The sequence below is a fragment of the Schistocerca piceifrons genome, chromosome 3 (genome assembly GCF_021461385.2).
Source record: "Schistocerca piceifrons isolate TAMUIC-IGC-003096 chromosome 3, iqSchPice1.1, whole genome shotgun sequence".
NCBI lineage: Eukaryota > Metazoa > Arthropoda > Insecta > Orthoptera > Acrididae > Schistocerca > Schistocerca piceifrons.
This window is the reverse complement of record NC_060140.1, coordinates 123,157,038-123,181,812: the sequence shown is the minus strand read 5'-3', so window position 1 is coordinate 123,181,812 and position 24,775 is coordinate 123,157,038. Positions and strand designations below refer to the sequence as shown.

At 42.1% G+C, this 24,775-nt stretch overlaps 1 protein-coding gene across 1 annotated transcript in view; it reads left to right on the top strand.

Moving 5' to 3' along the window:
- Positions 1 to 19,353, top strand: part of LOC124788452 (inactive pancreatic lipase-related protein 1-like) — a 180,739-nt gene extending 161,386 nt beyond the window's left edge. Inside the window, exons 7-8 of the mRNA XM_047255724.1 lie at positions 1,362 to 1,521; positions 19,029 to 19,353. Of these exons, the coding sequence (XP_047111680.1) occupies positions 1,362 to 1,521; positions 19,029 to 19,107 (239 nt within the window). The 3' untranslated portion in view covers positions 19,108 to 19,353. The remainder of the gene's footprint in view (positions 1 to 1,361; positions 1,522 to 19,028) is intronic.
- The last annotated feature ends 5,422 nt before the right edge of the window (positions 19,354 to 24,775 follow it).

The window sequence follows — 24,775 nt, the reverse complement described above, 5'->3', positions numbered from 1 at the left end:
ATGCATGCCATGCCTAGCCACACATCCTATGCCTCCTTCTGTGATAACTCTTTTTACCCACCAGTGCAGGGCATGACCCTCTTCTCTCTTAGCTCATGGCGTTCACTTTCGGCTAATGCTCTGGCAGCATAACTTCACGCTACCTGCCACTTTCCCAATGGGTGTGAACCCCTCACCACCTTGGCTTCGTGTGGTGGCCCGTGTTCACTTTGGACCTCATTCGCTTCCTAAGGACACTACTCCAGATTTGATCTATCACTGTAAGTTCCTTGACCTTTGTGTGGAACTTAGTGGTAGTACCTTTGTAATCACTGGTGGCTCTTGGACTGACCATGACGTTGGGTGTGTCTTTGTCACTGGCACTGACCATTTTTTGAACACTGCTCAGTATTTACAGCACAGCTCTTCACCTATATCAGGCCACACAGTACATTCAACGACACAGGTTTTTCAACTGTGTCATTTGCTCTGATTCTCTCATTGTTCTTCAGAGCCTCTGTATGATGTACACAGTCTGTATCTTAGTGCAACAGGTCAAGAAAGCTTCCATATGCTCACTCTTGAGGGAGCCACTGTGATGTTTATGTGGGGCGCTGTTCATGTTGGTCTGATGGGAAATGAGGCTGCTGACACAGCTGCCAAGGCTGCAGTCCTATCTCAGCCCACTAGTTCTTCCATTCCTTCTGATGATCTCCATATTGCCATCTGTCAGCAGGTGGTGTCACTGCTGGTATTCCCTTAATACAAATAAGCTCTGGGGAATTAAATCTCTCCCAGCAGCTTGGTCCACCTTCTCAGCTCCCTCGCCATGAGGACTCATTTTAGCTAGAATGTATTGTGGGGACTGTTGTTATAGCCATCAACATTTGTTAAGTGGGTTTCCCCCACCACTTTGTGTTCATTGTCATCAATCTATGACAGCTCACCATTTCCTGATGTAATGTCCTTTTTTCAACCATTTAAGTTCTAATGTATGTTTGCCGTCTGAGTTATTGGCCGTTTTAGCAAACAACATGCGGGCTGTTGACTGAATTTTATTTTTTATCCATTGTAGCAGTATAGCAAATGGTGTTTGATCTTTATTTCACAACCTCCATTGTCCCTGCAGCGTATTTTGTGGACCTTTCTGCAAGAGTAAGTCCTTGTTTTTAGCTGTCTTTTCTTCTGTCAGTTGGGCTTAACATGCAGTCACTTTAAACTCCTTTCTTGTGTACTGTACCAAGATTCTGGCGTGGGCATGTTTGATCTTAGCTGCATTTATTGAACTTGAAACCAGAATATTTTTGTATGAGAGGTAGCTTTTCTGCATGTGTTGCGCTGCTGACAACTGGAAAATAATTATTTATTCTGTGTTTTTGTAGACTTATGCAGCCACTGGAGATCCTGGGAATTCTATGCTGAATCCCTGTTGAAAGAAGAATCATTTCTTGCTGTTCCTTGCAACTCTTGGGGTGATTTCCAGAAAAAAAGATGTCCCACGCAATCAGGACTGGCTGCTATGGGTTTCAAGGCTGATCCAAAGTAAGTGGAAGATGGAAAAAAAGTAACAATCAGTTTGAGCATTTAGAATATAGTGCAGACCAATAGCTTATACATGCATAGGGAATATATAGTTGTGCTACAAGTAATATAATTCTGAACAGCTCAATGATGAGATCTGTGCTTCTCATGCAATGACACAAGGACCATTTCATTGTGGCCGCAGTCATTTACAATAGTAGCAGTAATGCTGTGGCTAAGCACTGTGTTGTTGAAAAATAGCCTTAGAATTGTTTAAAGGAGAATGATGTCTCAGGCTCTAAAGCCTCCCTGTTATAGCTGTATTCAGAATGTCATCAATACATCAGTACAAGCTGACAGGCTGAGTGCACTATGATAGCAATAGCATCTGTAGGACAAATTGACCCGACTTAGTCAGGCCCAAGTGTCGGGAGACATTGGTCATGTGTGTGTGTGTAAGCTGTGCTTATGGAAATATGTGTGTGTTTTTTATTTTGGGTGAAGGACTTCCTTTGCGCAAAAACTTAAATGGCTAGCTCCCTTTTTCATTGAGCCTGTCTGTGGCTCAGCATCCCTATGTGGTGCATAGCAGTCTATCCCTTTCACAATACCAAGCAGTGAGAAGTCCAGGATGGAATAACAATAATAGTATGAATAGGATACATTAATAGTCATCATATAGACGAGACAGCGAGTTGCAGACAGGCACAACTGTACATTTATGCATTCAGTCAGTTTTTAGTTTGTGTGTGTGGGGGGTGGGGTGGGGGGGATGGGGGGGAAGCCCTCGAGTACATGCGCGTGCACACATGTGTACATACATACGTTATACCTCCAATGAAGGCCTGTGATTCGGTATCCCCGCTATATGATGAGTTGCAACTATCCTTTTCATGCTACTGTTACATTCCATCCTGGATTTCCCATTGTTGAATACAAAAGGCAAACTTTGATGATCAGTTAATTATCTATGACGATGAACTGCAACTGCTGCCCACAATATGATGTTACTGTGCCAAAAAATATAATGTGAAGAGCTCAACAGGTAAGATGAAAGTAATAGCACTTATTGTTGGAAGTGTCAAAACATAACATCAGAAATTGTTATTTGTGACAAGACAATTTTTTTTTTTTTTTTTTTTGGGGGGCGCACAACTTCAATGGTCATTAGCGCCCTGACTACTCTAAGAATGCACCGCGAGGCACAAGTTGACCACAACAACTAAAAGGGAAAACACGATAAAAGACAGACTGACAGGCATAGGATTAAAAAACAGCATCATCAAATGTCCTTAGCGAGGTTTGTCAAATTGATAAAACGAAGAACACGAGCAGCTGCTCGTGGGTCATCCGCTAAAATGGCATCGAAAGTATTTGGCAGGTTAAGATCGAGGCGCAGTGTGTTAAGATCTGGACAGGACATTAAAATGTGTCTAACCGTCAGCAAGTGCCCACATGGGCAGAACGGCGCCGGCGCAGCCGTCAGCAGATGGCGATGGCTGAACCGGCAGTGTCCAATTCTTAACCGGGCTAAAACGACCTCCTCCCGCCGAGAAGGGAGTGAAGAGGACGTCCAAGCCACGGGAAGAGGTTTTAAGGCCCGAAGCTTGTTGTCGGTAAGTGCAGCCCAATCGGCATGCCACAGAGATAAGATGCGCCGACAAATCACCCTGCTAAAATCGGACGAAGGGACGCAACAAGAAGCTGTCCGAGGCTGGAGGACCGCAGCCTTGGCCGCGGCATCTGCAGCTTCGTTCCCAGGGATACCGACATGGCCAGGAACCCACATAAAGCTAACTGGAGAACCGACGTCCACCAGCTGCTGAAGAGAGCGTTGGATCCGGTGTACGAAAGGGTGAACCGGGTACAGATCACTGAGGCTCTGGATGGCGCTCAGGGAATCTGAGCAGATGACATAAGCAGAATGTCGGTGGCGGCAGATGTAAAGAACAGCCTGGTAGAGGGCAAAGAGCTCAGCTGTGAAGACAGAACAATGGCCATGGAGCCGGTATTTGAAACTTTGTGCCTCGACAATAAAGGAACACCCGACCCCGTCATTGGTCTTAGAGCCATCTGTATAAATGAAAGTCATGTCGATGAACTTCGAACGAAGTTCCAAAAAACGGGAGTGGTAGACCGAACCGGGGGTGACCTCTTTTGGGAGCGAGCTGAGGTCAAGGTGAACGCGGACCTGAGCCTGGAGCCAAGGTGGCGTGCGGCTCTCGCCCACTTGAAAGGTTGCAGGGAGTGGAAAATTAAGGTGTTGAAGGAGGCGACGAAAGCGAACTCCAGGGGGTAGCAGGGCAGAGACATACAACCCGTATTGACGGTCAAGAGAGTCGTCAAAAAAGGAATGATAAGACGGATGGTCGGGCATTGACAGTAGCCGACAGGCATACCGACAAAGCAGTATATCGCGCCGGTAGGTGAGTGGCAATTCGCCAGCGTCAGCATGAAGACTCTCTACGGGACTGGTATAAAATGCTCCGATCGCAAGTCGTAAACCCCGATGTTGTATGGAGTTGAGGCGGCGTAAGATGGATGGCCGTGCAGAGGAGTATACGAGGCTCCCATAATCCAGCTTGGAGCGGACGATCGACCGATATAGACGAAGTAGGATGGTTCGATCCGCTCCCCACGACAGACCACTGAGAACACGGAGGACATTTAAAGAACGGGTACAACGGGCAGCCAAATATGACATGTGGAGACCAGCTAAGTTTCCTGTCAAATGTAAGACCTAAAAATTTGGTTGTCTCCACGATTGGGAGAGCAACGGGACCGAGTCGTAAGGACGGTGGGAGAAACTCTTTGTAGCGCCAGAAGTTAATACAGACCGTGTTCTCGGCAGAAAAACGGAAGCCATTGGCGACACTCCAGGAGTAAAGACGGTCAAGAGAATGCTGAAGACAGCGCTCCAGGACACGTGTACACTGCGCGCTGCAATAGATGGTAAAATCGTCCACGAAAAGGGAGCCTGATACATCAGCTGGGAGGCAATCCATTATTGGATTGATCGCGATGGCGAAGAGAGCGACGCTCAAAACTGAGCCCTGTGGCACCCCATTCTCCTGGCGAAAGGTGTCGGACAGGACAGAACCCACACGTACCCTGAACTGTCGATCCATTAAAAAGGAACGAATAAAAAGAGGGAGGCGACCGCGAAGGCCCCATGTATGCATGGTGCGGAGAATGCCCGCCTTCCAACAGGTGTCGTAAGCCTTCTCCAAATCAAAGAACACAGCCGCGGTCGGGCGCTTCCGCAAGAAGTTATTCATAATGAAGGTCGACAAGGTAACCAGATGGTCAACAGCAGAGCGGCGCCTACGAAATCCACATTGTACATTGGTAAGTAGGCGTCGAGACTCGAGCAGCCAAACCAATCGAGAGTTAACCATTCGCTCCATCACTTTACAGACACAGCTGGTAAGCGAGATAGGTCGATAACTGGAAGGCAAGTGCTTGTCCTTCCCCGGCTTAGGAATCGGGACAACAATAGACTCGCGCCAGCATGCGGGAACATGTCCCTCAATCCAGATGCGATTGTATGTACGAAGAAGAAAACCTTTACCCGCAGGAGAAAGGTTCTTCAGCACCTGAATATGAATAGAATCTGGCCCTGGAGCAGAGGACCGTGATCGGCCAAGTGCGTTTTCGAGTTCCCGCATGGTGAATGGGGCATTATAACTTTCACAATTCGAGGAGCGGAAGTTAGGTGGCCTAGCCTCCTCTGCCTGTTTGCGGGGGAGGAAGGCAGGGTGGTAATGAGCGGAGCTCGAAACCTCTGCGAAAAAGCGGCCGAAGGCATTGGAGACAGCCTCAGGGGCCACAAGGACGTCATTCGCGACCTTCAAGCCAGAAACTGGTGAGTGGACCTTAGTGCCAGATAGCCGGCGCAGGCTACCCCAGACAACTGAAGAAGGAGTAAAACTGTTGAAGGTGCTTGTGAAAGCAGCCCAGCTGGCTTTCTTGCTTTCTTTGATAATACGACGACACTGAGCACGTAATCGTTTATAATTGATACAATTCGCCACTGTAGGGTGGCGTTTAAATGTGCGTAAAGCACGTCGACGAGCACGTAAAGCGTCTCTACATGCTGTGGTCCACCAGGGGACCGGTACGCGACGTGGAGAAGAAGGAGGGTGAGGGATGGAATATTCAGCAGCAGCGAGAATGACTTCCATGAGGTGTGCGACCTGACGATCGCAGCTTGTAAAGGTTTGATCCTGAAAGGTCGCCCTGGAAGAGAAGAGCCCCCAGTCTGCCTTGGAGATGGTCCAATTAGAGAAGCACGGAGAGGGGGTATGCTGCAGGAGATGGATAACACACGGGAAGTGGTCGCTCGAATATGTATCAGAAAGTGCATACCACTCAAACCGGCGTGCAAGTTGGGGAGTACATATAGAGAGGTCTAAATGGGAATAGGTGTGAGACATGTCCGAAAGAAAAGTAGGGGCGCCAGTATTGAGGCAGACAAGATCGAGCTGGTTGAAAAGGTCTGCTAACAAGGAGCCCCTCGGGCAGGATGCTGGAGAGCCCCAAAGGGGATGGTGGGCATTGAAGTCTCCAGTTAACAAAAATGGTGCAGGTAGCTGAGCAATAAGTTGCATCACGTCTGCCCTGGTAACAGCAGATGACGATGGAGTGTAAACGGTACAAAAGGAAAACGTAAAAGTGGGGAGAGTAATGCGGATGGCAACTGCCTGCAGGCCGGTGTGCAACGTGATGGGATCATAGTAAATATCATCCCGGACCAGCAACATAACCCCTCCATGAGCTGGGATACCTACCACAGGGGGTAGGTCAAAACGCACAGAGGTGTAGTGTGCCAAGGCAATTTGATCGCATGGGCGTAGCTTCGTTTCCTGGAGGGCTACGACGAGCGGACGGTGCAAGCGGAGCAGCAACTTCAAGTCCTCTCGGTTGGAGCGAATGCTGCGAATATTCCAGTGAATAAGTGCCATCGTAAGAAAAGGAAGATGAGAGAAGTGGTCACCTCGAAGGCCGCTTAGGGCCTGGCTTCGAGCGAGCACTGCCGCCGCTATCAGTAGGCGGACAGTCATCGTCCATTGGGTCTATAGGGTCATCGGCCATCTCGGGAGGATGGCCGGGAAGGGGAGCTTCCTCCGCCAGTGAACGGCCAGATGTACGGCTACCAGCGGTGCGGCCAGGCGAAACGGATGACGGCCTGGGGCGGCAACCGCTGGGTGGCGCAGGAGAAGAAATGCGCCGTGGCGGAGAAGGAGAACTGTGCTTCCTATGCGCCTTTTTGGAAGGACGTGTAGTGGAAGTACCGGTCGAAGGCTGGGAGGTCGAGGTACGGAGGAAGTCTGCACGGGATGGTTCCTTCTTGAAGGCCCGTGCATCTGACTTCGATGTCTTCGTCTTGGCAGAAGCTGAGGAAGGTGCTCGTGTCTGTGGGGTGATGGGAGGAAGAGGAGACGTCGACCGCGCGATCTTAGCACTGGCCGAACGGACGACCGTGGTGCTGAAGGTCAGATCGCATGTCTGGGTTGCTACCTCCCGGGTAGTCCGAGGAGAGGCGAGGACAGTACTGTATTTCCCCGCTGGGAGCAGCGTGGGCTTCCTACTAGCCAATAGCTTGCAAGCAGCCGAGGTGGACACTTTCTCTTTGACCCGAATTTCTTGGATACAGCGTTCTTCCTTATAGACAGGACAGTCGCGGGAGGATGCGGCATGGTCACCCTGACAGTTCACACAACGAGGAGACGGAGGTGGACAGTCACCCTCATGGGCATCCCTGCCACAAGTGACACATTTAGCCGCATTGGAACAAGACTGTCGAGTGTGATTGACACGCTGACACTGGTAGCAGCGCGTAGGTGTCGGGACATAGGGGCGAACAGAAATAACCTCGTAGCCCGCCTTGATGCGCGATGGCAGCTTAACACTATCGAAGGTCAAGAAAATTGTCCGGGTTGGTACAAGGTCATTGTTGACCTTTTTCATGACCCTATGGACAGCCGTCACGCCCTGCTCAGCGAGGAATGATTGAAGCTCCTCGTCAGTCAATCCGTCGAGGGAGCTAGTATAGACTACACCACGAGACGAATTCAAAGTTCGGTGGGGCTCCACCCGGACAGGGAACGTGTACAGGAGGGTGGCCCGAAGCAGTTTTTGTGCCTGAAAGGCACTCTCAGTTTCTAGTAATAAGGTGCCGTTACGCAACCTGGTACAAGATTTGACAGATCCGGCTATGGCATCGACGCCCTTCTGAATAACGAAAGGGTTGACAGAGGAAAAATCCTTTCCGTCCTCAGATCGAGAAACTACGAGGAACTGTGGGGCAGGCGGTAGTACTTTTGTCACTGTTGGCTGGTCACGTTTCCGTTTTTGGGTCGAAGTCGAAAGAGATGGAGTAGAATCCATTGCGGAGGAATCCCCCATGATTGCCAGCGTCTCCGATGCCGCGCTCCTTCCTTGTGGGGACCCTCTCAGAGGGCACTCCCGCCTTAGGTGAATGTTTACACCTCAGGTCACACCTCCCGAGAAACAGACGGAGGGACCAATCGGCATGGTCAGAAGGTATCAGGTCAGGCAATCACCCCTCCCCGGGCCTGGCCTTTACCAGGGGGTACGCGCGTGCCTTACATGTCTACCCAGGGCGGGGACTTACGCGTTACCCCGTCATCGGCTACGCGTGCGAACGCGTGGGTCGGCCTTCAGGCACGCACAGGGAGGAAGGAAGAAGAGGAAAAAGAAGAGAGAGAGGGAGAAAGAGGACAGAGTGTCTCAAACGCCGAGGCGGAGACCAGAGAAGGCAAGGAGAAGAAGGCAATGAGAAAGCAAGGAGAAGAAGGCAGTGAGAAGGCAAGGAGAAGAAGGCAAGGAGAAAAAGGCAATGAGAAGGCAAGGAGAAAAAGGCAATGAGAAGGCAAGGAGAAAAAGGCAATGAGAAGGCAAGGAGAAGTCAAGGGAAAGAGTAAGGAAGACAGTGAGGTGGAGAAGAGCAAAGAAAGGAACCAACAAAAGGAAGGAAGAAACGAGAAGTGAAAAACCAAAAAGACCACGATGATAGGTCGTGGAACCGTCCGTCTCCGGACGCAGGCGCTAACTACCCCCGTGAGGGGGATGGACTCCTTTTAGTCACCTCTTACGACAGCCAGGAATACCGCGGGCCTATTCTAATCCCCGGACCCGCAGGGGGGGTGACAAGACAAGAGAACAAGTAAAAAGTTCAGAAAAAAATTATCATGTACGTGTGTACTGCACAGAAAACAGAATCTTGTCACCCATTATTTCGATAACTGCAAATGCTAACTGTACCCTCCATATACATTTATGAAATTAATATCTTCCTACACAGCAGGCAAAAATTATTTGAGGAAAATCATTTTAACCATACATACAACACAAGAAATAAAAATAATTTTATGCTTCCCACACACAAATTGAAATTATATGAACAGGCTCCACAGCATATGGGGATGACAATATATAACAAATGGATGGGCAAAAATATATTTAATGTTAAGCCAGAGATCCTAAAAGTAAGGCTACATCAGATTCTGGGGGGAAAATGCTACCATTCAATAGAAGAATTTTTAGAGGATGACATGATAATTTGAGCTAGGGTAATTTAGTGTTAGATTTTTAGATACTATTTTTATTATTATTATCTCTGCCTTTTTGTGTATACAAAACAAAATTGTATTATTATTATTATTATAATTATTATTATTATTCTGTATGTAACCATCAGCTTTCTATGTTTACAGTAAAATTTTACCAAACTTTTGACATGTCTCCTGTACCTGAATCAAATGATTTTTATTATGTATGTTATGAGACTAATAAACCATATTTCACAATTCACTATATTCTAAATCGAATAAATTATCTAAGAGAGCAAGATGAATACAAAAAACTAAAAATCAGTTTTAAAAAACTACAGCAGTTTCACATTTACATGAAATAGGAAAGAAAATCAACAATACTGGTATGATGTTCCTTATGCGACGCACTATGTCATACCAGTATTATTGATTTTATTTCCTATTTCATTAACTTACTGAGGTAGAGAAAAATGACTAATGCCTCCACATGACATGATGTCTCTTATCTTTTTCTCATGATTCCTATGTGAGATACATGTTAGTGGTTGCATAACAGCAGCACAGTTGTCTTCAAATGCAAGTCTTCTAAGCTTTACCAACAGGGTTTCTTGAGAACTATTTCATCTCTCTTCCAGGGTATTACATTTAAGTTTGCTGAGCATTTATATTAAACTTTTGTATGAGCTGTACTGATTTGTATCAATCCTAGTAATGTGTTTCTGAATTAGTCCGATGTCTGTTATCATGCCTACTTGAGAAGTACTCCCAAAACTAGAAAATGTTCTAGAATTGGTCACACTACCATCCTGAATGTGATTTTCTTTATAGCTGCATTGCACTTTCCTAAAACCATTCCAGCAAATCTCTTTTCCATTTGCTTTCCCTGTTACTGATTTTACATGATTGCTCTATTTCATATTGCTTCTTACAAGGGAACCTCCCCATCGCACCCCCCCTCAGATTTAGTTATAAGTTGGCACAGTGGATAGGCCTTGATAAACTGAACACAGATCAATTGAGAAAACAGGAAGAAGTTGTGTGGAACTGTGAAAAAATAAGCAAAATATACAAACTGAGTAGTCCGTGGGCCACATAGGCAACATCATGGACAACGTGAGCTCTGGAGCGCCGTGGTCCCGTGGTAGCATGAGCAGCTGCAGAACGAGAGGTCCTTGGTTCAAGTCTTCCCTCGAGTGAAAATTTTACTTACTTTATTTTTGCATAGTTATTATCTGTTCGTTTATTCATTGACGTCTCTGTTCACTGTAATAAGTTTAGTGTCTGTGTTTTGCGACCGCACCGCAAAACCGTGCGATTAGTAGACGAAAGGACGTGCCTCTCCAATGGGAACCGAAAACATTTGATCGCAAGGTCATAGGTCAACCGATTCCTCCACAGGAAAACACATCTGATATATTCTATATGACACTAGTGATGGCATGTGCGTCACATGACAGGAATATGTTGTCGACCCACCTAACTTGTACACTTGGCGAATGGGTAAAAAGATTCTTCTACCTTGCCCGATTTAGGTTTTCTTGTGGATGTGATAATCACTCCCAAAAAAGTTATGAAAACATAAGAGTTTGTCACATAAACTGAAAATAAAAAATTAAACTTTTCACTCAATGGAAGATTTGAACCAAGGACCTTTCGTTCTGCAGCTGCTCACGTTACCATGAGACCACGGCACTCCTGCGTTCCCAGTGTCCTTGATGTTGCATATCTTCCCATGAACTACTCAGTTTGTATATTTTGCTTATTTTTTCACAGTTCCACACAACTTCTTCCTGTTTTCTCAATTGATCTGTGTTCAGTTTTTCAAGGCCTATCCACTGTGCCAACTTATAACTAAATCTGAGGGGGGTGCAATGGGGAGGTTCCCTTGTTAGTATTATCCCTAAATACTTATATGCTGTGACAGCTCAAGATGGTCACAACTAATTTTGTAATCAGATATTATTGGAACTTTTCCTCTATGCCCGTGAGACTTCGACCATTATAAATGACAGAGAAATAAGATTAAAGTGTCTGAAATGAGATTCCAAAGAGCTGTGAAGGAATGTAAAAAATTAGATGCAATAAAAAATGAAGAGAAAATGGTTAAATATTGAACCAATAAATGATAAACAGATGAATGTAGATGTAAATAGATGGGCCATGTGGAAGGACTGCCACTCCAAATTGGAATTTATCACTACAAGCAATAAAATGCATACGTCGTGGAACAAACAAGTGTGGAAAGCAACAAGAAGAGATTAGGCTGTCATAGAGCAAGCAGCCAGCCTCCTTTATTTACCAAGAGGCTGGCCTGCAATTTGAACATGCCACTTATACACGGCAAGGTCACACGTTAACACAGGCAGAGGCAATCACAGGAGCCGGGTAGCAGTCACTTATCAGCTACAGCACAGGCAACAGCATTGAAATGAGCCATTGAGCCATGCTGCACTACACTAGGTGATATAGACGACACACAAGACATGGGACAAGCATCACATATGATCCCTGACAGTCAAGAGGATGATTATGGTGGTGGTAGTGGTGGTGGTGGTGATGTGAGATTGGCACACAACGTGGTCACACAGCAATAGTGCCGCTGAGCCTACTTCTATGCCTTCTCCCTGCACTCATAATCATTTATTGCTGGTACATTGTTCTACATTATCTTCAGAGTTCTTTCTGAGTATTGTATTTTTCACACATAGCAATACATTTTAATGTAGGATAATCAGGCAACAGAATGAAAAGGCTAAGAAGACAGATCTGATAATTTACAAAGATGTCCAGATGAAAGGCTTGCATCTAAATCATCAGAGACCTCTAGCAGCTAGCTATGTATATCAAGCTCCAAAAATTTGTAAAATCTGCCATAAGCAAAAGTGTTTTGGAGTTCACTGCATATAAGTTTTTGATGTTTGTAAACTATCTTTGATTTCCAGAATGAGATTTTCACTCTGCAGCGGAGTGTGCGCTGATATGAAACTTCCTGGCAGATTAAAACTGTGTGCCTGACCGAGACTCGAACTCGGGACCTTTGCCTTTCGCGGGCAATATCCTTTCTTTCAGGAGTGCTAGTTCTGCGAGGTTCGCAGGAGAGCTTCTGTAAAGTTTGGAAGGTAGGAGACGAGATACTGGCAGAAGTAAAGCTGTGAGTACCGGGCGTGAGTCGTGCTTCGGTAGCTCAGATGGTAGAGCACTTGCCCGCGAAAGGCAAAGGTCCCGAGTTCGAGTCTCAGTCGGGCACACAGTTTTAATCTGTCAGGAAGTTTCATATCTTTGATTTCTTCATGATTATGATATTCATGAAGGACAGCTCAAAATTCATCAGCTGATGTACAGTTCTTGCTTTCTGCTAAATTGATTTCTTGTAGTGTTACTTGACTTAACAATGACAATGTTTGCCGAGATGATGAATCAAATGGGAAGTAAGACGACCATCATTAACTTATCCATTAACAACTTTCATAAGTTAACTATCTTACTTGGAAATTTAGTAAGACCTTCATATTTTTAAATACTTGCATCAATTTTGTTACTTATTACTGAAATCTCAGTTCTCTAAACAGTTCTATATTTGGAGGTCACACAAGATAACTTGATTCCAGCACAAAAATGCAGTCTTATTCTGAGCACTTGGAGAGTCCAACTCTCTGCTCTTTAGAGGTAGCCACCTCTGAGCTATGCCCTTAATCCATTATGAATGAAACAGTCTCTCCTATGTACATGAAAGCTGCTTTGCAACCTTTTTCAGACAATTTTAAAGAAACTGTTCAATAAATGAGATAACTAATCATCTCACATTTATTTTCATTTTTCCACATTAAGCAAGTTACTACATAAATTCAAACAGTTTGCAATTAAAAACATGAGTCACCATTAGCTTGCATTTGCTGTGTATTAGGTCATATGAAAGCTGTTCAAAAGGTATCACTTTTATTTTAAACTTGTCTGCAAGTTCTCTGATCGTGGTTCATAAACCCTGTATCACCAGGGTTCTTATGTGATCAATAACAACCTCATCTGTAGATGTTGAGGACCTACTTGAATGAGCTTCACTCTTCACAAATGAGCAGCCATTTTTGAAACTGTTGTACCACCACTTTATATGTGTGGTACACATTGCTTCATTCCCAAACAGTTGTCGAATCTTGCACAATGTGTCAACTTCAGAATTGCCAAGCTTAAAAACAAAATTTGATGCAATAATGTCATTCCAACTGTCCTGTCATTTTTCCCACAACACAAACTCACTTATCAACAGCTACCCAGCAACTGGTTGTTTCTGCAGTCATGAAAAAAATCAGGCATGTGCACTAATGCCTATAAGCATAGTGTGTGCATGCATCCTGATACCACTGTTGGTTTCAACAATAAAAAATAAGGTGGGGTATTTTTTGACCAGCCTTTGTACTTTGCTGCACATGAAATGTAAACTTGAGAGATGTACAGGGTAATTCTGTGATGATGTTACAAACTTTCAAGGACAACAGAGAAGGGTAAATGTGTCAATTTGAAGTACGAGACCCTGCTCCAGAAATGACCATTTTGAAAGTTATAAGTGAAAATTATTTTGATGCCTCTGACAGTGGAAACATGTGCTAGCTTGAAAACATTAACCAGTGCATACTACGCTTACATACAAGCCCACCTAAAATATGGTTTAATATTCTGAGGAAATGCTCCAGCTGCTCTGAGCACATTCAGAATCCAGAAGAGAGCAATGAGGATTATTACTGGGAGCAAACCCAGAGACTCCTGTAAACCCATCTTCAGAAAGTTGGAAATCCTTACACTGCCTTGCCTCTACATTCTTGAGACTCTAAAATTCTTCAGAAAACCCATAGTGCCAACTGACCCCAGAGTCATAAAAAATAATGAAATACATGAACACAACACCAGGAAAAACACAAACCTGCATGTTATACGTACAAACACTCAACTGTGTAAAAAGGGAGTTTTCCACATGGGCCTCCAACTGTTCAACAATCTTCCCACTAGTATTAAGTCCATCGAAGATAACATAAAATTTAGCAAAGCCGTGAAGTCATATTTGTTGTGTCACTGTTTTTACTCTGTAAATGAATACTTAGAGCAGTAATCTTGCTATTTGTGTTAAATTGAAAACATTGAGCAATATAATACATTAGGATACTATAGGCTTACGTTAATATATGTTAACAATGTTAAATGATATTTTCCGACATCTGCAACACACTGTGTACCATCAGATCACATGGAATAAATAAATATAAATAAATAAATATGAATACATGTAGTGCTACTGTTGCTACTAAGATTGTAGGGTAAGCAACTTTTAGAAGCTGTAGCATGGACCAAAACAGGAGAAAAATGCCTAATAATCTTTAGGGCTATGAAAGAGCAATGGGCAGTTGTTACTATTCAGTACTGCGAGACACCTCTTCTACTGAAAAAAGTGCACTTTTTTTCTTGTTTCGATCCATATTACCACCTCTCAAAGTTTCCTGACCCACAATCTTAGCAAAAACAGTACCAGTACAAGTACTCCACTGTCAGTGGTATCAGAATGATTTTCACTTACACTTTTTGACTTTAACATTTTTGGAGCAAGGTCTCTTGCCTCAAATTGATACATTTACCCTTCACCATTACATGTAAAAGTTTGTGTCATAATCACAGAATCACTCTGTATATCTCTCTCTAATCTTATGGTAATGGAACTTTGTGTAGAGCACTCCCTTCTGCTCACAACTTCTAACAAGTGAAAGTGAAATATGCACAACGTCTCCCGCACTTCATAAAACGTTTGAGATCACAGAGTTTTTGGCAAATGACTGTGCACAAAACTGAGACTATTTTGACATATAGCTGATTTGCAAACTTTCTTGTCTATCACCACACATGAGTGAGTACAGATTTTTTCAATGAACTAATGTAATTATTTTAGGAGCCATCAATAGCTGGTGAAATGTGAATTAGTACGGGTTTGCAACAAGATAACAGAAGAAATTCTGTTTATTTTCATACTGAGAATGGGATTTTCATAAGCTATTGAAATGACTTGTCCTCATTTTTTCGCTTAATAATAGACTATTTTAAGATTCTGTCATTGTGGTTTTGCAAATGAAGCTAATTTTAACATGGCAACGAGAAAGAGAAAGTAAAGGCTTACAAGTCACATGAAGCTAAATTGCTGCTTCCCTTGTGTTTCCAGCATAATCCTGTAACCTATTGTATTTTTAATAATAAATGAGTGACTTGTCAATCATACTGGCATCGATAATACTGGCATTACCTGTTAATACAATCAATTGCAGACTTGCTACGTGTACCACACAAGTCCTACTTGTGAGCAATCATCAGCTGTTGAACTGCACCTTCCCTACTGCGTGGTGTCCACCCACAATGGAACCCCCACCACTACCATCATTCCCTGCCCTACTGTGCCATCTGTGCAGCTATGGGGCACATTACTTTGTTTTCAATATACCAGCATCGCTCAGGGACATAGTGGTAAAGTGCCAGCCTACCAATCCAAAGGTGTTGTGTTTGATTCCCAGTCACTACCAGGATATTTATCTGACACTGTTCACTTCCTTGATCTCTGGCAATGGGTATGAATGTGAAAAAATGCCAGTTGTGGCATGATTCAGAATCCCCATCAAACTGTATGTCTCCTAGTAAATGGACGGGGTAAGTCAGTTCAAAGGTTTGAGGAAGGAAAAGGCAATGCCACTTGTAATACCTAGTAATGTACTGTGCTGTGCAAACCATCCTATGGCTTTACAACATTTCACATTCACTTACTTGTAGACTACTGATTTTAATTCAGTTGAGCTACATTCTAATCCCATTCAGCAATACAGAATTATGAGTTGCCTACTCATCCTCCAACTGAAAGAAGCACAACTTCCAAGCTCCACAACTTCTGACTGTAATGGGGGAGGTGAGAGGGCAGATTTACGAGATCTAAGAAAAACATGTCTTTGGCAAAGAAAAGAGGAAGACGAAAAAGTGGAAAATGCAAACAGTGGCAGCTGTAAAAAACCAAGCCAAGCTGTTGATTCCCACTAAGATGAAGAAGCCATTCATTCATCAGCTGCTCTTTTACTCAGCAGAATATTAAGATGCTATTGATCTCCAGTATGTTTACACTAATGATGATATAGACATAAAAAACTGATGATGGATAAAACTACATTAATTGTGTTGAATAAGGGAAAACAAACTCCCTGGCAGGCTGAAACTATGTGGGAGACCATGACATGAATCTGGAATCTGGCCTTTCAGAGTTGGTGATGTTATTGACTGAGCTAAGTAGGAAAAATTCACAACCTGCTCTTATGGCTTTACTTGAGTCAGTATATAGTCTCCTTCCTTCCAAACTTCACAAAAGCTCTAGTGCATGCAGAACAGTTTCTGTACAGTAAAGCTGTGAGAGCAGGTTGTGAGAGTCATGCCTGCTTAACTCATTTAAGAAAAACACAGCCTGTGAAAGAGCAGGTTCCAGATACATATCCTGGTCTGCCACACAGTTTCCACCTGCCAGCAAGTTTCAAAGCAGTCTGCACTCTGCTGCAGAGTGATAGACTCAGTTTGTAAAGGGAAAACTTAACTATGATTCTAGTGTTCCAAGTGAGAGTAATGACACATGCTGCAATCATCAGCTGTGATGAAGTTTAAAATGAAAACACTGCCTTTGGAAATGAAATTATTGTGAATAATTCTGTGACTGAATTCCTAGACCTTTGTGCATGGTAGGGTTTCATGAAAGAGCTGTTGGATTAAGGAAATGATTTCTAGCAATTGAATGTTGTTGGTACATTACTAGATGCTTAATCCATCTAATGGATCAAATGCACTGTTTTTAATTTTATCAACTGTATTTTATTATGATTCATTTTCTTAGCTACTAAAAAACAGCATACCTCAAAATTTAAAATAATTTGTTGTTTAAAGTAAATCATTGGCTTAGTTATATTATCCAGTCTCATCATCTTAACTGCATATTTGGTTACAATGACAAACATTCCTATAAGAAAGTTACTTTCTCGAGTTTTGGAGTAAAACATACATTTTAATGAGATTGTAGAGAGATTCTACCAAGATTGTAGCCCCCCCACCAAAAAAAAGGGTTGACAAAAACTATCCATAGCTTAAGACTGCTGTCTTATCCAACTTTTCCCTATATCAGCTCACCAGTATGTTCATACCAGGAAAGAGTTACATGATTAGAGGAATAACAGTTCCAATAAGTTTCTTCTGTTATAATGTAGAACACGATTAACTACAGGCAGTTTTGCAAATTAACTGACTTCTTAAATGCATGCACCTGTTTCCTATATTAATATCCACACAAGGTATATGAGACTCACTTTTGTTTATTTACAACCAGAGAAATCTACAGGATGCACCTTGGAAACAGTGCAAGCTAACTTGAATCCATTTTCCAAAGCAAAGACTAGTCCACGCCATATCCAAATTCCACCTAGGTCTATGGCAAACAGTGTCCACCCTCGCCAGACCGGTAGCACACGCAATGCACATTCCACAGGCCACATCATAACTGACTCAGACCAACCCTTGGTTGACTTATATACCAAATTTTGGCATGGTCCTACCAGAAAGTGCTCCTGGTGACAAGGACCCTCTGGTAATGTTATGCCAGTTTTCCAGTTATGTGTAGCATCAGATGGTGCCACTAGCTATGGGATGTAGTAGGAACTCACCTATGAAGTAGTTATATACTAATTTTTTACATAGTAAGTATCTTTAATGAAAAGTGTTCGAATTCAAATTGTTAATGCAATGTGCTTTCTTTTTTGTTTGTTTACAGTGTGAGGTATGACAATTCAGTTTAACCTTGTGCATAGTAAATGGATACAATAAGGTTGTTCTGTAAATGCATGCTGTGTCCACAAATCCACAACTTTCCCAACCAGAAGTATTTCCAAAATTAAATAAGAAGCCAATAACAATGGCCATGAGAAGAATGCAATATAGATATTGGCTGTGGATGAAATCAGATTATTCAGGAGTTCATTGAGTCAAGTCCCTGGAGCCAGAGGGAACTCAACAGAACACATCCAATATACACTGAGGTGACAAAAGTCATGGAACACCTCATAACATCATGTGACATGGCACACATTCAACAAATTGTTGGAAGTATCTTGCAGAAATATTGAGACGTACTGCCCCTAGAGCCGTCCATAATTGCGAAAATGTTGCCACTGTAGGATGTTGTGCACAAACTGTTCTCTTGATTAAGACCAATAAATGTTTGATTGAATTTGTGTTGGGCAATCTGGGTGGTCAAATCGTTTTCTTGAATTGTCCAGAGTGTTCTTCAAACCAATTCCAAACAATTGTGGCCAGATGACATGACATCGTTGTTTGAGAACATGAAATCCATGAATGGATACAAATGATCTCAAAGTAGTCGAACGTAACTATTTCAGGTCAGTGATCGATTCAACTGGATCGAAAGGTCACATGACCAAGAGAGGTGCTCCAGGTGATGATGAACTGTTGACAAAGACACTCTAATAGGTCATCTGCTGTGATAACCCATTAATGCCAAATTTCACCACACTGTCTTAATGGATACAATCATCGTATGTCCCACATTTATTTCTTTCATTATTTCATGAAATGTTGCTTGTTTGTCAGGAATGACAACTATATGCAGATGCTGCTGCTCTCTCATTATCTGAACACTGTTGGCCACTTCGTTGTCCATGATGAGAGGTAATGCCTGACATTTGGTATTCTTAGCAGATTCTTGACACTGTAGATCTCTGAATATTGAATTCCCTAATGATTTCCAAAATCATCAGCATATGGGCATATCTCTATCCCATGACTTGTCACCTCAGTGTAGTACTTACATTAATCAAATTATGTGACTATCCACTGTATTGTTGAATACACAATATTGTTTAAACATATTTATTATTTCTTGCATAGGTTGAGAGGCTCATACTATTTGACTACAAACTCTGTGAGCCCCTTTGGTCGTGGTGCAGCGGGAGCTGTTCCATTGTGATTCGAGCCACTGTGCAGTGACTGTACTTCATGTACTCTGTGACCTCAGAGAGAAGTTAAACTATGGAGTTGGATATATCAACAGATAACAGTAGTTTGCAACATTTATGGCCAGTTCATTATACTATTAATAATTAATGTTATTTTTATATCCATATTACATAATTACAGTAAACATGTGGTGTGTTATTGACTCATTGTATGGATTTTGTATTGTGCCATATATATTTAATACTTTCATTCAAAGTTTTACGGGCCTTTACCTACATGGTTTGTTACTCATATATTGAAATTATATGAATATATAAACAAAGATTATTTTATTTCAGAAACATTTCCACATATTCCTATGTGCCATCACTGCAAATTTAATGTACTGGAAAGCCCTAGATGGAATTTAAAAAATGAAAAGAGTAAATGTATAGGTATTCACAATATAGTTGAGGCACTGAGTGGTTAACAGGCACAAAAACAAGGTTAAAAACTTAAGATAGTTGTACTTTTACCAGAATGCTATGCATATCCTGTTGATGAACTTTTAAGAAGACAGCACCACTTATGTTATAATTTGTGTAACCCGAGATTGTAAAACACAGCAAAAGAAAACTGAAGACATTGCTTAGCTTTTGGGCAATGTCCTCCTTCAGAGTATGAAAACCTGAGTTGTTTTAGCTACATTATTATCAGTCACATTGCTTCTCCCTTAAAGATCAAATGAGGCTCAATGTAAATTTAATCCATATGTACATTTACTACAAGTTTTGTGATCTTTCAAAAATTCTCCATATACTGCAACCTACATTTAAACTATTTAAACTGAACTGGGCTATCAACTTTCTTACACTGCATGGATGACACAAATTCAGGTAACTACTATTGTGTAAACAATGCTTACAGTAAATTTACATAAAATGTAGCTGCCAATAAGAGGGTTGGAACTTTAATAGTGGCAACTATTTATTTACAGTTTGCACAAAATAGACACATGTTTCAAAGTTTTACTGACCTTCAGAGTACTCACCAGCATTGTGTATAACCCGTTGCCAGCGATATGGAAGTCGTAGGATGCTCTTAGCAGTGCCAATTGTGTTGACAGTTTGAGCGGCGCAGTCTATTGACTGATGAATTTGTAGCAGTTCTGAAGTGAATGTCATGAAGTGTTTCCTCCAGTTTAGAAATCACGTTGAACTTATGAGGGCTTACGTCAGGGGAGTGCAGTAGATGGTATAGCACTTAGCAGCTCCATCAGTCAAACTAATCACCAACAGCTTGCACTGTACGTCACAGGTTGTGTTCCAAAAATAAACAGCACAGAGACGGAAGTGATGACACTTTCTGCAGGACCTGACCATCATTTTGCAGGACAATGCTCAAGCACATACAGTGCAAGCTTTTACCGATTTGTATGACTGATGCGGCTGGTAAGTGCTATACCACATACTGCACTCCCCTGACTTAAGCGCTTGTAAGTTCAAGTCAATTTCTAAACTGAAGGAAACATGTCACGGCATTCACTTCAGAACGGCTACAAATTTGATGGGCAATAGATCACACCACTAGAACTGTCAACACAACTGGCACTGATAATAGTATCCTACGATTTCCACATTGCTGGCAATGGGTTATACACAATGCTGGTGACTACCCTGAAGGTCAGTAAAACTTTGAAGCACATATCTACTTTGTACAAGCTGTAAATATATAGTTGTCAGTATTAAAGTTCCAACCCTCATAATAATGTGTTCCTACTATACATGTGACTATTGTTGTTTTTATTTAAAAACTGGATTTGTTCCATTTCCAGCTGCATGTGTGAATACGTCACCTGGGAACACCTATTATTAACATATTCACTATGTGTAGAATTACAAAATTCTTGTTCTAGGTGTCTTCTTTCGACACCATTCATTTTACATATTTAGACTATCCAAGGGATACTGATGCACAACTGCTGGGCACTATATGCTGGGGACTTTGATACTTTACAAGGGAAAGGACAGCACTCAGATCAGTCTTAACTGTTACTCATCCAATAATGTTGGGTATTTCATCACTTGTGTCAATAAGACACAACACTAATTTTTGTTCACTCTTAATACAAAACCACTGTGTCTTGTTGAAATGCGCAACACTCAAAAAATATTTTTGTGTCTTCCGTATTATGAATAGCATTCTGATCTTCATACTGCTCAGAATGTTCCAAGCTTCTTACCATCACTTTCTCAAAATTTTCAATTTCTGCATCACAAAAACTTCAGCAAGAGGGTCCAACTGTTGTCAAGGGAAATCTAGTTGGTGGTTTCAGCTTTGTATAAATCCTTACAAATGTCTTTACTTTTCCATCAACTATAAACTGTTCCATTTTTGCTATGCACTAATGTACTATGCATATTGTAGGCTTTTTTAAATCTGAGAAGTCAGTGGAAATTTGTTTCAGGCACTTTTCCTTTAGGTCTTCATTGATGGGTAAAGAATGTGTGTTCACTGTTTCATTCTGTGATTTGTAACTACTTTCACAGCCAGCCACACTACAGCACATCCAGTGTTTCTAGTATCTGAAAAAAGGATGTTCAATGTATTTATTAAACTAAAAGTATACATAATTTCCAAAAGTGTCTGTATATATGTTGTTAATTTATACAGTAACTGACGACATAACTGTGAAGCATAGTTTGAGAGCCTTGAAAATACTCATTCACATTGATCATTAAGAAATTACAACTTATATTAACAATTAACAAACACAGCAGTTTAATAAATTTCACTTTAGTTGTTGAAGATAAACAAATAATGGACCAGTCCATGCAAAAGTCCTGAACCACATACACAAACAAACTGGTCAACTCATGTGGAGCAGATCTACTTACTGCCACTACAGGCAAGGCACTACTTTGTTTACGTCATAAACAAGATGGCTTCTGGTACCCACGCCAGTATTTCTAGTCAGCCATGCACAACATAGGTACAACACAAGACTTCACATTAAACACCACAGTAACTTAAACTTGAGAAAGCAATATAGAAACTGTTAACGGTGGCACTTGTGCATCCACTGAACTCTATACAACAGGAATTCTCAAAATTTACAAGGAAGCTAACAATTAATTGCTTCAAGAGAAAAAGAAAAAAAAATGGAACTTACAGGTACCTGCCGTAACTTATTACCAGCGTATAAGACACATCCAATTTATTGAGCTTATTTTTGAACCAAAAAGGCATGTTTTCACCATCACCACCACCACCACACCGCAAAAATATTTTTTCCTGTAACAACATTTCTCTCTACAAAGAAAATGGCAAATATTACGACACAATACAGTAACCAGAAACAGTCAGCACAATGAATTAAAATGTCTTAATCTGATTCATAAAGGAGTTTACAACTCCAGAATTAAGCTGTTCCATGCACTCTCACCACATATTAAGTGTCTTCATCAAAAACTGCCCAAATGTATAACTTTTCAAAACATACTTGTCTGAGAAATCTTTTTATACGGTTGATGAATTTCTGTGATAAAATGAATACCACTGCTAAACTTAAAATTTTTATTCTCTATATACTTAAATTATATGGTGGAGCTGGCCTGAGTGGCCGAGCAGTTCTAGTTGCTACAGTCTGGAACCGCACGACCGCTACGGTCGCAGGTTCGAATCCTGCCTCGGGCATGAATGTGTGTGATGTCCTTAGGTTAGTTAGGTTTAAGTAGTTCTAAGTTCTAGGGGATTGATGACCTCGGAAGTTAAGTCTCATAGTGCTCAGAGCCATTTGAACCATTTGATATGGTGGACAGGATGGGCAGCAATCTGCAGTTGTTTACAGGTGAGGCTGTGGTGTATGGTAAGGTGCTGAAGTTAAGAGACTGCAGGAACATACACGCTGAGCTAGACAAAATTTCTTGTTAGTGTTATGAATGGCAGCTAGCTCTAAATGTGGAAAAATGTAAGTTAATGTGGATAAGTAGAAAAAGCAAATCTGTAATGTTCTGATACAACATTAGAAGCGTCCTGCTTGACACAGTCATGAAATTTAAATATCTAAGTATAACACTCGAAAGTTATATGAAATGGGACAAGTATGTGAGGAATGAGGTAGGGAAGGTGTATGGTCAACTTTGGTTTATTGGGTGAATTTTGGGAAAGTGTGGTTCATCTGTAAAGGAGACCAGATATAGGACACTACTGCTTGAGTATGTGGGACTACTACCAGGTTGGATGAAAGGAAGACGTCGAAGTGATTCAAAGATGGAGTGCTAGATTTGTTACTGGTAGGTTCAAACAACACGTGTCACGGAAATGCTTCGGGAAATGAAATGGCAGTCCCTGGAGTGTACGCGATGTTCTTTTCAAGGAACGCAATTGAGAAAATTTAGAGAACTGACATTTGAAGCTGACTGCCAAATGATCTTACTGCTGCCAACATATGTTAAGCATAAGGCTCAAACTGAGGAACATAGACAGTCGTTTCTCCCTCGCTCTATGTGCAAGTGGAACAGGAAAGGAAATAACTAGTAGCGGTACAATGTACCTTCTGCCATGCACTGTATGGTGGCTTGTTGTGTATTGATGTAGATGTAGATGTAGATGTTCAGAAAAATATAGAACACCTTTAACGACAAGAGATAGGACATTTATATTCACACGACATGTACAGTGATGTCGTTCCATACACCATTACCATCTAGTCTGTTTCTCCACATTCATCAAAGGTAGGCGGCGAATGACGTGCATGTAACTCATGCCATAATAAACGGCAATGGATTGTCAACGCTGATAGTGTATGATGTGTTACACTGTTCCACTGTTGTGCCAGAACCAAGTAAGATCCAGATCTTTGTGGCAATGCCAATGCCAATTGGATGAGGGGGGGGGGGGGGGGGGAGGGGGGGGGGGAACCCTTCTGCTGAAATACTTTATCCCACATGAGCAGCAGTTCCCCAGATGGATGCATCACATTCTCTCATGCCAATAATGCACCTTTTTTCAAACTCATTGATTTGATGGCACGGTTCAAGTGTACGTCTACGAGATATCCTGTATGTCTGCTCAAGTCACACTGATCCTTTACCTTCGGTTTACAGTACAATGAGACCCGCAGGCACATTTTGCTGGTAGGTAGTTTTGCGCTGTGATATCAATGTTGACCTTGACCCTGCAGGCCTACATGTTCAAATGCTAATCATTTCTGGTGAACGTACTAATGTACATGTCCTGTGAGTATGAACATCCTATCTCCAGCCATTCAAGGTGTTCTGTGTTTTCTGAACATGACTATTTTCAACATGTTTGTGACGCATCACTTCATAACAGTGTAAATTACAATGAATATGAAATTTTTTGTATTTTTCTGTCTTCTTCTGTATACCAGTACACTGAATTTGAACTTTTACCATTCTCACATTATTTTGGGCATATCAGCGACACATGAAAACTTTTTTTTTTTTATTCATGTATTTACTTGTGGCAATATTTAGCATAACTATATTTACAGAAGACTGTGTCTGGCACGAGTAAAAAGGTGTGGACTTGAGGCTGTGATGTAAGCAGTCGCTTGCTCGTGGGCCGCTGACGCGGCGCGTGTCTCCTTATAACACGAGAGAGACAGAGAGAGAGAGAGAGAGACGGAGACGATCTTGTGTGGTCACTCGACTTCACTCATCATTTCACAGTGA